Genomic DNA, 12,678 nt, shown 5'->3' with positions numbered 1-12,678 from the left:
GGCTGGAATGAAGTCGAAGGTCAGGTGCAGGTCCAGCATCCACCCGCCCATCTCTTCCTCTGGATGACCAACTTCACAGTCGCATCGCAGGCTCTGGAGGACCCTTGTCCCTGGGCTGAGATCTGTGGCGTCTCCCCGTCTATCACATTCCACTTAGAGTCACCTGCAGGAAGGACCTTCACAGAGTTTACTTGCTTCCTCTTTCCCTAAATTCACCCGACACGAACCAGCTGGCAGCTGAGCTTCAGCTCTAGGTCTAGAGGGGACACTCACACGGTCCTGGTCCTCAAAAGGCAGATGCTCCAGAGGAGTGCTGTCCAGTAGACTAAATAGAAGGTAAACCTCAAAGACCACATCAAGCATTCTAAGCCTGGTGCGGTGGTGCGTGTGTGTAATCCCAGTACGGCAGAGGCCGAGGCAGTTCAAAGCCAACCTGAGCTACATGGCAAGTTCAAAGTCAGCCTGAACTCCATAACAAGACCTTATCCCAGAAAATACAACCAAGAGGAAGGGGATGGGGGAGGGAAGGGACAGAAGCAGAAGAAATGTTAATAGCACTTTAACCTGAATGGAGATCATTTCCAACTCACAGTGCTGTGATCCACGAGATGTGATAAAAATACAGTGAATGCTTAAGTTTATGAGAGTCAGGGAAACGGTACCAGGGATCCCCTTCACGGGACTCCCTTTGCTTCCCACATGCTCACCCCGTCATTCTCGCCAAGTTGTGAAGCACTTCTGGAAACTCGCTTTAGCTGTGCTATTGTGGCTGCCTCGATGTCCTGAATCAACTCAAAATGTCCCCCTTACGTGGCCATTTTGACTTTGGAGAAGAGCCGGAAGCCACTTGGTGCCAGGTCTGGTGAGAAAGGTGGATGAGGACACACCGTAGTATTTTATTGGACAGAAATTCCCATAAGTGCTTGATCAGTGAGGGGTGATCAGCAAATACAGTGCATGTGTCAATAAGAGAATCTATTGCAGGAAAAGACACATCTCTATCAGTCCTCCTCGTGACATGCAAAGCACTCTCCATCTCTGCACACATCCTGTAGTTGTTGATAGTGTGTTTTTTAAAGCAGTAAGTTTTAAAATAAATGTAAACATTCACCATGTTGTTTAACCACCCCTCATGATTTGTGGGCTTGAGAATGGTGGGAAAACCATATGCTGTCACTAACAGTCATGCTCGGCAGCATGCTGTCCAGCCCTCCCCTGTGCTGTTGGCCAGGGGCAGTGAGACATAGTCACTGGGGAAACGGCTGACGCTCCAGGGTGGGTGCCGAGCTGGGGCTGGACACCAAAGAGTGCCTGTGTGTATACTAAATATCGCTGTTTCCACACATCATCAACTTAGCAGTGAGCTAGTTTACCTCTGAAACCATAGGAATTTCTGTTCTCCTTCTGCGCCTTGGGACAGCTGCACGCTGAGCATGGCAGGTGTCACCAACCTGGGCTGGGAAGTTCCAGCCTTGCCCTGGCCTTCAAAGTCACTTCCGCTGGTGGCTCGAGGCAGAGCTTGTCTCACGGAAGCCCCGCTCTGTTTTGGCCAGGGTCAGCTCCTGAGCATCTCGGCAGCTTACGGCGATCTAGAGATGGTCCAGTATCTGCTCACCGAGAAACATGTGGAGCTGTCGACGGAGCCCACCGACGACAACCCAGCAGTGGTGGCCGCGCACTTCGGGCACGCTGAAGTCGTGCAGGAATTGCTTGAGTCCTTAACAGGTAAGGCACAGCACTCCAAGAACCGCTTGGGGCTTCAACCAAGATTCTTGTTGCTTCATGATTTTAGCAATAAGAGCAGGAAGTCTGGGGCGCCCACCTGACACCCCGAAGTGCAGACTGCCTGCCACTCTGCACGATGTACTGTGCTTTCTCATTCACCTACGTCATACTTGATCAAGAATGTAGACCTGTGCAGCTTATTTTTGATTGACTTTTAAAGCAGTTTTAGAATAAAGGAAAGTACCATGTTATCATGTACTCCCAACACACACAGCTTCCCCTATGATTTACATTTTAGGTTCATTTGGTACATTTATTTCAGTTGGTAAACCAGTTTTGATACATTATTACTGCACTCCAAAATTTGCAGTAGGGTTTATTCTCAATGGCATTCTTTATGAATTTTAACAAAAGTAAAGCAACACATGTCCACCATTATTGTATCATACTATTGTTCACTGCCTCAGACATCCCCTGTTCTTTCATCTATTTACCCCTTCCTCCTCCCAGCTCTTAGTGCCCATTGATTTTTAACCAACCCACTGCTTTTGCCTTTTCTAGAATTCCTATGGTTGGCATCACACTGCAGTGGTTTCTTTCACCCTACAGTGCACTTCCATAAATTTTCATGCCTTGATAGCTGATTTTTTATGACTGAGTAATATTCCACTGGTAGATGAGCCAGGCTGTGTTAATTTTATGATTCTGCATCTGGAGGTCTCAAGGTGTCCTAAAGTCCTGTGATTTCCCACAGTGGCTGAGCTCAGTGTTACTCGGCAGGTCCAGGCAGGCAGCACTACAACTGTGGGACAGGGAAGACCCAAGAAATGGTCTTTGGGAGTTGGAATTTTGCTGGGGATCAGGTCTGACTTCATGCAACTAGAATGGCCCCACCCTTGGTTTAATACATCTTGACATTTTCATCATTTTTAAACAGGGGGCCTGCTGTTTGTTTCCCTTTCACATTGTGCCCCAGTCATCGTGTAGTGTTTGTTTTAGGGGTGCCCATCTGTGAGCTTTGAGACGGATCTATCCTCAGAGCTCCTTCCAAACTGGTGCCCCCTCCTGTGCCCACAGAGAATGAAGCTCCGGCCCTGCAGGACAGTCTTAGTATTCACATAAAGGGACTGGGTGAAGCAAGACATAACAGGGCAGAGAGGCACCTCCAGCAGCCAAGAGCTGTCCTCCTTTACAGGGACTCCAAGATTAGGTTAGCTCCGTTCCAGCCCCAAAGAGTCTGCCCCGGCTGACTTGGTCACTGAATTGTCCAGCTCACACTTACTGTACTTCTGCCAAGACCTGAGCACCCCTTAGAACCTGAGAGGTACAGAGAATGTTTTGTTTTGTTCTGTTCTTTCGTGACACAGGGCCTCGTTATGCAGTGTACTCTGACCTTGAACTTACTGTGTAGCCCAAGTGGCCTCAGACCTGCCACTATCCTCCTGCCTCAGCCTCCCAAGTGCTGGGATTATAGGCACGGGCCGCCACGCCTGGCTAAAGGTTTTGAGGCAGCCCTCTTGCTGCCCCTGGGAAACCAGGAGAAATCCAGTGAGAAAGGAGTAACTGTGCAGTGTAATCATTGCTGAGGGTAGAGTCTACACAGTGATCTGGGAGCCTGTATCAGGTATGATTTTGCCTGCATGCCACACTGAGTCTTCAGAGAGAGGCTGACTTTGGAGTGAGGCTTTATGGTGTGAATAGGAGTTTACTTAGAACACAAACAGGAGGGCTTGGGTTGCCGACTGCCACAGGCAGGAAGCTGGGCTGGAACTCAGAGTCCTGCCTTTCATCTCTGGGCAGTTGTTGAGAACTGAAGAATTAGAGGACATTGGGTGGGCGCCACAGGAAGTGCACCGATGGGCAACAATGTGTCCCTCTGGGAACTGCGGTGCTGGAGGGGAAGACACTTGGGCAAGAGCACAGTAAGACCAGAAGAGCAAGCAGGGGCAGCCCGAGAACCGAGCAGCGCTTCAGGAGAACAGTGAGACGCTGAGGAGCAGCCCTTCCAACTCTGTCAGAACCCAATTCCTGGTGCAAGAAGCTGTTGGCAGAGGAGGGGTGGGCACCAAGCTGGGGCTCCCTCTGAGTGTCGGGTTTGGGCCTCGAGGAACCATGTGAGGTTTTCTGTAGCTAAGAGGTCACCCTTTGGCTTTAGGCAGAACAGGATTTCGGTCTTGACTTTGCCATGTACCAGCTGTGGGACCTTCGCAAGTTTCTGGCTCAGTGAGCTTTGGTTTTTTCTGGTTTCTTAAAGCCACGGTTCTGAAGTGTGATGAGCAGACTCAGCTGCATCTCGGTGGGAAGCAGCGAGAGGACCACTGTATTTCTCTTGCCTCGATAACCTTGCTGAGAACGAGTTAGGGGTCACATTTGCTGTTAGGACAGCTCTAAATCTTTCACTGTGGCGGCAGTGGAGGGTGAGCTGGAGAGTTGTCACCCACTGTAGTCGCAGATCTGTGCCACCTGCCTTATCCAGTGAGGTTTAATCGCTCTCGTCCTGACCTCTCTCCTGGTCGGTGTCCCACCCCAGAGGGGAAGGCCTCCCTCGCCCTGCCTGAGAGCACATGGGTGCCCAACAGCTTTACACTTCTGGAAATAAAACAATGTCAGCATGTGGCTGGGATGTTTCAGAAGATGAGGTCACTTTTCCATGGCAACGGGATCCGGAAGATTCTGTGCTAATTTGAACTTGAAGATTCACTGACACCTCAGCCCACATGGTCCCTGTGCATTGGATGTGCTAAGTGGTATTTTGTCCTGGAATTAAGTAGGTGGTTCTTTCATGGAGCAGTCTGAACCATTTCAGGCTGTAGAGCTAGATCTAGTTCTTTTGTCAAGGCTTTTTTTTTGTGTTATAAGGAATATATATCTCTATGTATTACAGATGACTGAGAAGGGTCCGCGATAGTGCTGGTGACAGGATGCCATGATATAATGGTTCAGGATCTATTGATCCAGCATTTGACATACATTAAGATATGTAACCCTCACTTGAGAGAACAGTGTTAATAAACCCATTTACTAATGGATACACTGAGAGGTTACAAATAGGTGCAAAATTGCACAGCTAAAAGATGGTTTAACCCTGGGCTTCCTGTCTGCAAAGCCACACTCCTGCATGCGGTGCTACTCTAGGAACAAGGCCAGGGCAAGAAGCAGGGAGGTGGACCACAGAAGGCTCAGAACCCTGCAATCCAGAGGTTCCACCATGTGGAAACCTAGCCTTGATTCCCACACGTACTCTATTCCGTTGGGATCACAGCATATGTACCGTCGAGGAGCTGGCTTCTCCTCTCTCCGTGTTCTTTCACAAGCAGGTGGGTTACAGTGCAGCAGGGAAATGTCATATGCAGCTCAGGCGACATTTCCAGAGAACAGTCTGTGCCACAGAACTGTCTTTTGGCTGGAAACAGGAGAGCTCCAGTTTATTAATAATGGTCAAAAGCAAGATCAGCGTGGAAGCAAACCGATGGCCTGTGTCTGGTCGCCTCCGCTAGGTGTCTCCAGTCCCCAGCGCCTGCTGAACTGGATGCTGGCCCTGGCTTGCCAGCAGGGGCATCTGAGCATCGTGAAGCTCCTGGTCCTGACGCACGGGGCAGACCCCGAGAGCTATGCAGTCCGGAGTAATGAGTTCCCTGTCATCCTGCGCCTGCCTCTCTATGCAGCCATCAAGTCAGGTGAGTGGCTTCCCAGAGCTGGGCAGGGGCTTCCCATGGCCTGGGGCAGCTCCTACTTCTGATTCCTCTCTGAAACCTCCCTCCTCCCCCTGCTCACCTGCCCCAAGGGGATTTCAGTGTGACCAGTTCCCCAGCAAAGTCCTCTCACTGCCAGGAACTCGATGCACCAAGGGAAGAAAGGAGAGGTTTGCAGGGTGCAGAGGACACAGCGGTGACCCATTCCATGTCTGAATATCCTTAGTTTACTTGTTTTTTCCTTCCTTTTATCTTATTTATTTGTTCGTTTTTATTTATTGCAGTAGTGGGGATCAAATCCATGGCCTTTGCACTGTTACATCCCCAGCCCATTTTTTATTTGGCAAAAGAATCATACCAAGCCACTGAGTTACCAGGGTCAGACGTGAACTTGAGATTCTTCTGCTTCAGCCTCCCAGAGTGCTGGGATTATAAGCGCGCGTGTCCGTACCCGGCTGTCCTCAGCTTTCTGTATTTTGTCTTGCAGGGAATGAAGACATTGCCATCTTCCTGCTTCAGCATGGGGCGTTCTTCTGTTCCTACATCCTCCTGGACAGCCCCGACCTCAGCAAGCACCTCCTCCGGAAGTATTTCATCGAAGCCAGCGCCCTGCCCGGCAGCTGTGGGGGGAAGACCGTGAGTGACGGCCCCTGTGGGGTGGGTCTGGCACCTGGGCATCTGCTGTTTTCTCACATGTTCCCCAACGGGTTAAACAGGCCAGAATTCTTAACAGTTTCTTTTTAAAAATTTCCTTTATTACACCTTGAAATGAACAAAAGTTACACACTTGTCGCTGTAATGGGTGAAAGCCGTGGGGAAACGTAATAGCAGAATGACAAGCCAGTCTCCCTTGATGCACATTAAATTACGTGCAATCTGGTAAGCAGCTCTGGGCACCTTTGCATGGACAAAGCTGTGTAAGCATTTATAACCCCGTAGAGGGCTGAAGTTTAGTTTTCTATTTTAATAAAAAATTCTGTTGCATTATTTACATTATATTCAATTTGACTTTTTAATACAGTTTTCTCTTAGACTCCCTCTCAGTTTGTTGATGTGGCATTGACTCGTTCTTTTAAATCAGCAGAGGCATTGTCACTTAGGTGGCCTGCCCTTCTCCTGCCCTTTTCCTGTGATGCACGCTTGGATTATTTCTGTTGGGAACCCCTTCTAATGTAGCTGTATTAGCTCCTGATGACTAGAGTCCTTTGCAATCCAGACAGCCCCCTAAAACCTCCTGAGTCTCCCTCTCTGGGGTCTCTGTCCCCACGCCTCAGTCAGCAGTAACTGTCCTGGGGCCTTTTAATTTTCACCAGCTTGTTGGGCTAAAACATCTGTTGTTTCAATTTCCATGTTTTTATCACCAATAATTTTCAACATATTTTGCATGTCTGAAAACTATTTGCATCCGCTTGGGTAGCTGCCTGCTAATGTGTGTTGATTATTTTGCTAAGCACCTGTTTATTTTTTCTCTTGTCACTGTGGAAGGTCTTTTGTAAATTAAGGATTATAAGCCTTTCTTTATCCTATATGTTGCCAAGTATTTTTCCCAACCCATTCTTTTTCTTTTGTGTTTTTAGCTTTTCTGATAAAAAGGGTGGAGAATATGGAATCAGGTCTGCTTACCTTCTCCTGTATGGGACCGGACTGTGTAAGACACACACCTTCAGTGTAGTTTTATATAGTGTAAAAATGTCTCCTGGAGATGTCTACCTTGCTATTCCTTTATGTTTTGCATTGCATGCTTTAGTTTTTCTAGTATTTATTGTGTGTGTTATATTAGGAAAGGTTATGTGTTCCAGATGGATGCCCAGTTATTCCAGCACACTTTTTAAAATGAAAATTATTTTCCCCTCTGAATTGAAATGTCGCTTTTAGCAGTTTCATGTATATTTGGTACATTTTGGGTTTTCAAATACTAGTACTCCGGTCTATCCTTCTTTCAGACAAATACTGTGCTATTTTTATTATATGTGCTTCATTTAAATCTTACAATGTGTTCATACGAGTTTTCTTTTTTGGAGGAAGTATCAGGAATCAAACTCACAACCTTGCATTTGCTAGGAAGGCACTTGTGCCACTGAGCTATATCTCTGGCTCCTTCTCCTCCTCCTCCTCCTCCTCCTCCTCCTCCTCCTCCTCTTCCTCCTCTTCCTCCATGTTTTCATAGTTTTGCTCCTAAAGGTCTTGGGTCTCCTTGTTTATTTGTGATTTATTGTTTTTATCACCATGTTAGTTAAGTAGATATAGTTGTAATCCTTCCCCCTGCTACTCCCAACCTGGTGTTACTTCTGGGAAGATGAGTGATTTCATCATTTATGTTTTAATGGTCCACTTATCAACTGCCCTTACTAATTCTGCTAGTGTTTAGTAAAGTTCCCTAAGACACTAAAGTATACGATCAAGTCATCTGCAAATTCAAAGTAGTCTGCCTCTTTCAATATTTTTATAACTTACAGTATGCCGTGTCTTCTTGTGTGTCACTGGAAATTTTTAAAGTTCAACAGTCGTAATAACAGCAGATGTGTCTATCTTGTTCCTGATTTTAAAGGTCTTGGGGTCAGCAGTTTATGAGCATTTGCTCTAGGTTTTGGTAAGGGGATACTGGTTAAATTTAGGTAGTTTCCATGTATTCATTTTTGCTAGAGTTTTTATTAGGAAAGTATGCTGCATCTTCCTATTTTTACTGATTCGTGTACTTGGTTTTACTTCACGTTCACTGGTGATGGCTCTGTGACCCAGAGTCACCTGTCTTCGTTATAGCAAACTGTCACTCCCATGCTCTTGGTGCCCTGTCCTGGGAGCTGTCTGTTCGTGGCTATGCCCGCTCTTCTTCTTTGTATCCATCTTAAACAAACTTTCTCAGACCTTTGTTTTCAGGCTCTTCGTCTCGTATAAAAAGCGTTCAGTTTGTAATCCTATGAGTGTGTCTTTTGAAAGAACCCACCTACTTCACATTGGCTGGGGAAGTGCCATATTGGCTTGTCCTTTCCATCCCGTTTTATATTTCCTGCTATTCCTTCCCTTACTCTCCCGAGTCTCCTTATTGCCAAAGAATATTGATATTCTGCTTTCTGTACCTTGTTATCTTCCTGTGTCTCGGTTGGTTTTCTGAGCTTTGACACAGAAAGAATTGTAATGTCCACCATGGATGACACTGCACTTAACACGGGATTTGGCATAGAGTGCGAGCATAATGAATACTGGTATCATCGCTACCAGCCTCGTGTTGCCAAAGGAAATGATGATCCTGTCACCCTTACATCTATGTAGGTCTTGGTGTTTTTCTCGGCCTTTTCTTACTGCGTTTGAGCCTCATTAGCACCTCAGTAAGCACTACAGGAAGCATAGTGTGTTTTGTAGATGAAAATGTAGAGGCACAAAGACATTATGTCTCTTATCCAAAGACAGTAAATGCCAGAGAGCAGCAACGCCCAGGTAACCTACATCTCTGTAAAGCAGAGCTTTCCTTGCTCCTCAGTTCCTGACCTGCGGATCCCAGGTTTCATGTAGACAAGGAATTCCTGCTTTTCTGCATATTGAAATGCCCAGAAGTGTGAAAATCTCAACACTCAAGCCACATTCCCCTTTACTGATTAAATCCAAAGCTCTGGGGGGACCGGGCATCAAGAGTTTTAAAAATTACCCAGGTGATTCCAGCATGTATGCAAGACTGAGAGCCAGTGGCTTTGCTTTTCTTGGCATGAAGTTAAAAGCGGAAATGGTCGGTCGGCATCTCTGTCTGATCCTTCTTCTGGGGTGATTCCAGTTATATGTGCCAAAGTTGCCCAACAGCACAGAAGTGATGGTTGCATTTTGCCAGTGAAAAGACAATGTTTCTTTTCCTATCCTTGGTGCTTCTGGGTCTAAGCAGAAAAGGAAATGAAATCTCACCACAGCGTGAGTCATAAGGGCTCCTTGTGCTTCCCCAAGGCAGGTGTTATTTTTGTGCTTCAAGTGAATTCCTAAGGCAAGGGCCTTGCAGTGGGTGTGTCCTGCTGCCCTGTGGTCTCTGACCTATAACAGCACATTCCCTCTGCGGCTGGCCTAGAAGAGCAGAGATGGGGCAGCCCAGAAGGACCCAGCACAGGGGAACGAGGGCTGGGGAGCCAGAGGTAAGTCTCCCACTTGGCCAGGTATGCCACGGGACTGAACTAACACTTTTGGTTCCCCATATTTAACTCCTAGTGCCAGGCATTAGGAGAGTGCTTTGCTGACAAGCTGTATGGGTGAGAGATGCCCTTGACATCCTGACATTCATAGCAGCGACCTGGTGAGGCAGAAATCACACCGTGGCAAGGTGACCTATGCTGATTACAGCACCAGCTCAGCCAGTCTGTGGAATCCACAGTGACATTTTAGGGTCACTGTCCTGTGCCACGACGTTGTCCTATGTATGTTTGTGCTCTACCTCTCCCCAACTGCCTGTTTTTAATGCCATTGCTGCCTCAGTGGAAGCTGGTTCAGTGACAGTGACCCCCGTGCTTGTTCCCGGATCCGGCATCGCCTGGTCCTCAGACCTCTGCAATCCACCTCTGCTGACAATCGCAGAGCTGCACAGAAGCTGTGTTATTTTCCATGGGTAGCAGCTGGTTCCTTGGGTTTCATTGGTGTTTGGATAAGGAAGGTTCCAGAACCAAGCCACATGATATGGTCTGGTCTGGTTGGAGGCACTTTTGGAAGAATAAAGCTAAAGCCAAGCCAGATCTGGCAAAGTCATTTCCCTGGCTCCACAGAGGTCCCCTAACCGCCCCCGACTCTTGCCTGAACCTGTAATGAAACAGCCTGTGTTCCCAATGCCCATCCTGTCAGTATTCCTGAAAAATAACTTATTGCTTTGACACCCAGAAAGGAGTAGGAAAACTCAGAAATGCCAAGAAAGACTTCGTCAGTTCCTGGAATAACCGTGTCATTCATCCCAGCTTAGCTATTAGGGAGCCAGGCAGGGGAACCCTCGGGGGCTGCTTTAAATATTGGATATAAACAAGAGCTGAGATTAATTTTGAAACAAGCCAATGGGGAAATTGTTCATTTCCTCTTTCAGATCTGGCAGCAACCTAAAGATAGAGGGCACTTACATTTATTATTGTTGCTATTACTTTGGAGATTAGGTCTGGCTTGTGTAGCTTCCAAGTTCCAGGTGGCCACCATTTGTGTCCCTACATCGGTGCCGATACACAGACACCCTGTTCACACATTGTGCTTCACCTGTGATCCAGACATTTGTATCTGCAGGCCTCTGGGAGGTACTGATGGTGTCACCCTCTCAGCAGCTGGTGGCCAGCAGCTGGCTGGTTGCCATTCCCGAGGGACACTTGAGGGCCTCTTGGGACACTCTTGCCCTAGATAAAGCCTCATATTTGGTGCAGAAGATTTTATTCTGGAGTTTGATGTTTCCAGAGCATTTCCATATTCGCTGCCTCCATCTTGGTGGTCCCATTTTGTTTGTGGTGTGAAAGCCAACTTCTCCTGACTGAAGTTGGACCAGGTAGGTTCACAGGTATGAGGCAGACTAGGGAGCAGACTGAATTCCCATGACCTGGATTTTTCATGACACATAAGAGGAAGAAAAAGCCCTCAGCTACACTCTGACAGTAACAAAAGCAAACTCAGGCCTGTGCCAAGCACCCACCCATCAATTCTGCTTCTCTGGTGCCCTAGTGAGGATTTCAGCTCGCCACAGTGGTCATTCGTTATCTGGGGCTTCATGTCCCATGATTTCATTTTTCTATCAGCAACCTTGGAAAAATGTATCAAATGGAAATTTCTAGAAGAATAACCTAACATTTAAATTGCATCAGTTCTAAACTACGTACCGTTCTGAGTATCATGGTGAAATCTCACAGTATTCTGTTTAGTTCCATCTCACCCACGATGTGAATCATGACCTTGACCAGCGTACCCACATTGTATACAGTGTCTGCCCAGGTAGACAGTGTTCAGGTAGCCACTACTTTATTTAATTATGGCCCAAAAGCTTAAGAGTATTCATGTCAGCAATTCAGTTAAACAAAAAGATATTGTGAGACAGATAACATTCCTGTAACTTTTATTATAGTGTTTTGTTTTAACTACTCTTTTACTTTTTGTTGTTAATCTCTGTGCCTAATTTAAAAACTAACTTTATATCATAGACATAGGAAAAACCCAAGTATACACAGTATAGGTCCAGAACTAGCTATGGTTTCAGGCGAGGAGCAGATCCCCCAATGACAAAAGCAACCACTGTGTCTACGCATGTGTTACATGCATGTGGGTGTTTTTGTGGTTTCCAAATCCTGAGTCTTTCACATAGGTATTTATCTTGTCCTACTAGATTTTGAGTTATGCTATAAATTTGCCATTGTAGAAACCATTCATATTCAGTTAAAGGTATAGAATATGAATAAAGAAATAAGCATGTAGAAATAGTGAAACTATTTGAACTTATTTGGCAATTAGAAAATAAGAAAATAAATGAGTGAAAAACTTGTAACCTGAACAACTAATTCTAAAATAACAATATGCAATATATTAACACGTGTTGATTTCTTACTGTTTTTTTGAAATTCTGTATTATTTCTATCCTTTTTTATTTTGCCTTTTAAAATAAAAAAATTAAGTGTGTTGAAACTGTTGGATATTAGCATAGCGATTTATAGTAATCATAATGCAAATATATTCTAGCCAGGCTAGAATTAAGTATTGGAAATTATTAGAATATCTATCTATGTGTCTATCTTTGTCTATATATCATTATCTATATATGTTTAAAAGCACAGTATTGCAGTTGTTAATGTGCGATTGTTGCATTTATAAATTTTAAACATATATTTCCAAATATAATGAGAAATTGTAAATGTATTTAAATAGTTAAGCTAAGTGATATGTGATGGCACATGCCTAGCTGCTCAGGAGGCTTGGGGCAGGAGGATTATGAGTTTAAGGCCAACCTGAGTGATTTAGTGAGACTCCCCATGTCAAAATTAAAGGCAAAAAATTACATCTGTGAATATACTTGGTGGTAGAGAACTTGCATAGCAAACCCTGGGTTCAGTTTTCAGTACTGAAAAACAAAAGAGCAAAATGATTTGTACTAATATATATTTTTTAAAAAATAAGAGGGAAAGGCAGTAAGCCAGGAACACGGTGACACGTGCCTGTAGTTCCAGCTACTTAGAAGGCCAAGGTGGGGCAATAGCTTGAGCCATGCATTTAAGGTCAGCCCAAGCAACATAGTGAGCCCCTAACTCAAAGAATGAAAATATTTGAAAAGAGGCCACAA

The 12,678-nt window shown here is 45.7% G+C and overlaps 1 protein-coding gene across 2 annotated transcripts in view; it reads left to right on the top strand.

Annotated features, from left to right (window-relative positions):
• Positions 1-12,678, top strand: part of Lrrk1 (leucine rich repeat kinase 1) — a 128,883-nt gene that overhangs the window by 54,860 nt on the left and 61,345 nt on the right. Inside the window, exons 4-6 of one of the 2 annotated variants that reach the window (XM_013158772.3) lie at positions 1,554-1,725; positions 5,223-5,402; positions 5,905-6,053. In XM_013158772.3, coding sequence (XP_013014226.1) covers positions 1,554-1,725; positions 5,223-5,402; positions 5,905-6,053 — 501 coding nt within the window. Of the gene's footprint in view, positions 1-1,553; positions 1,726-5,222; positions 5,403-5,904; positions 6,054-7,585; positions 9,530-12,678 lie in introns of those variants that run through there. The other variant, XM_063249920.1, reaches the window with a different exon arrangement.

Source organism: Cavia porcellus, unplaced genomic scaffold (assembly GCF_034190915.1).
Source record: "Cavia porcellus strain 051 isolate PalLab524CR breed Dunkin Hartley unplaced genomic scaffold, mCavPor4.1 scaffold_6, whole genome shotgun sequence".
Lineage (NCBI taxonomy): Eukaryota > Metazoa > Chordata > Mammalia > Rodentia > Caviidae > Cavia > Cavia porcellus.
This window is presented reverse-complemented; position numbering and strand designations above follow the sequence as displayed.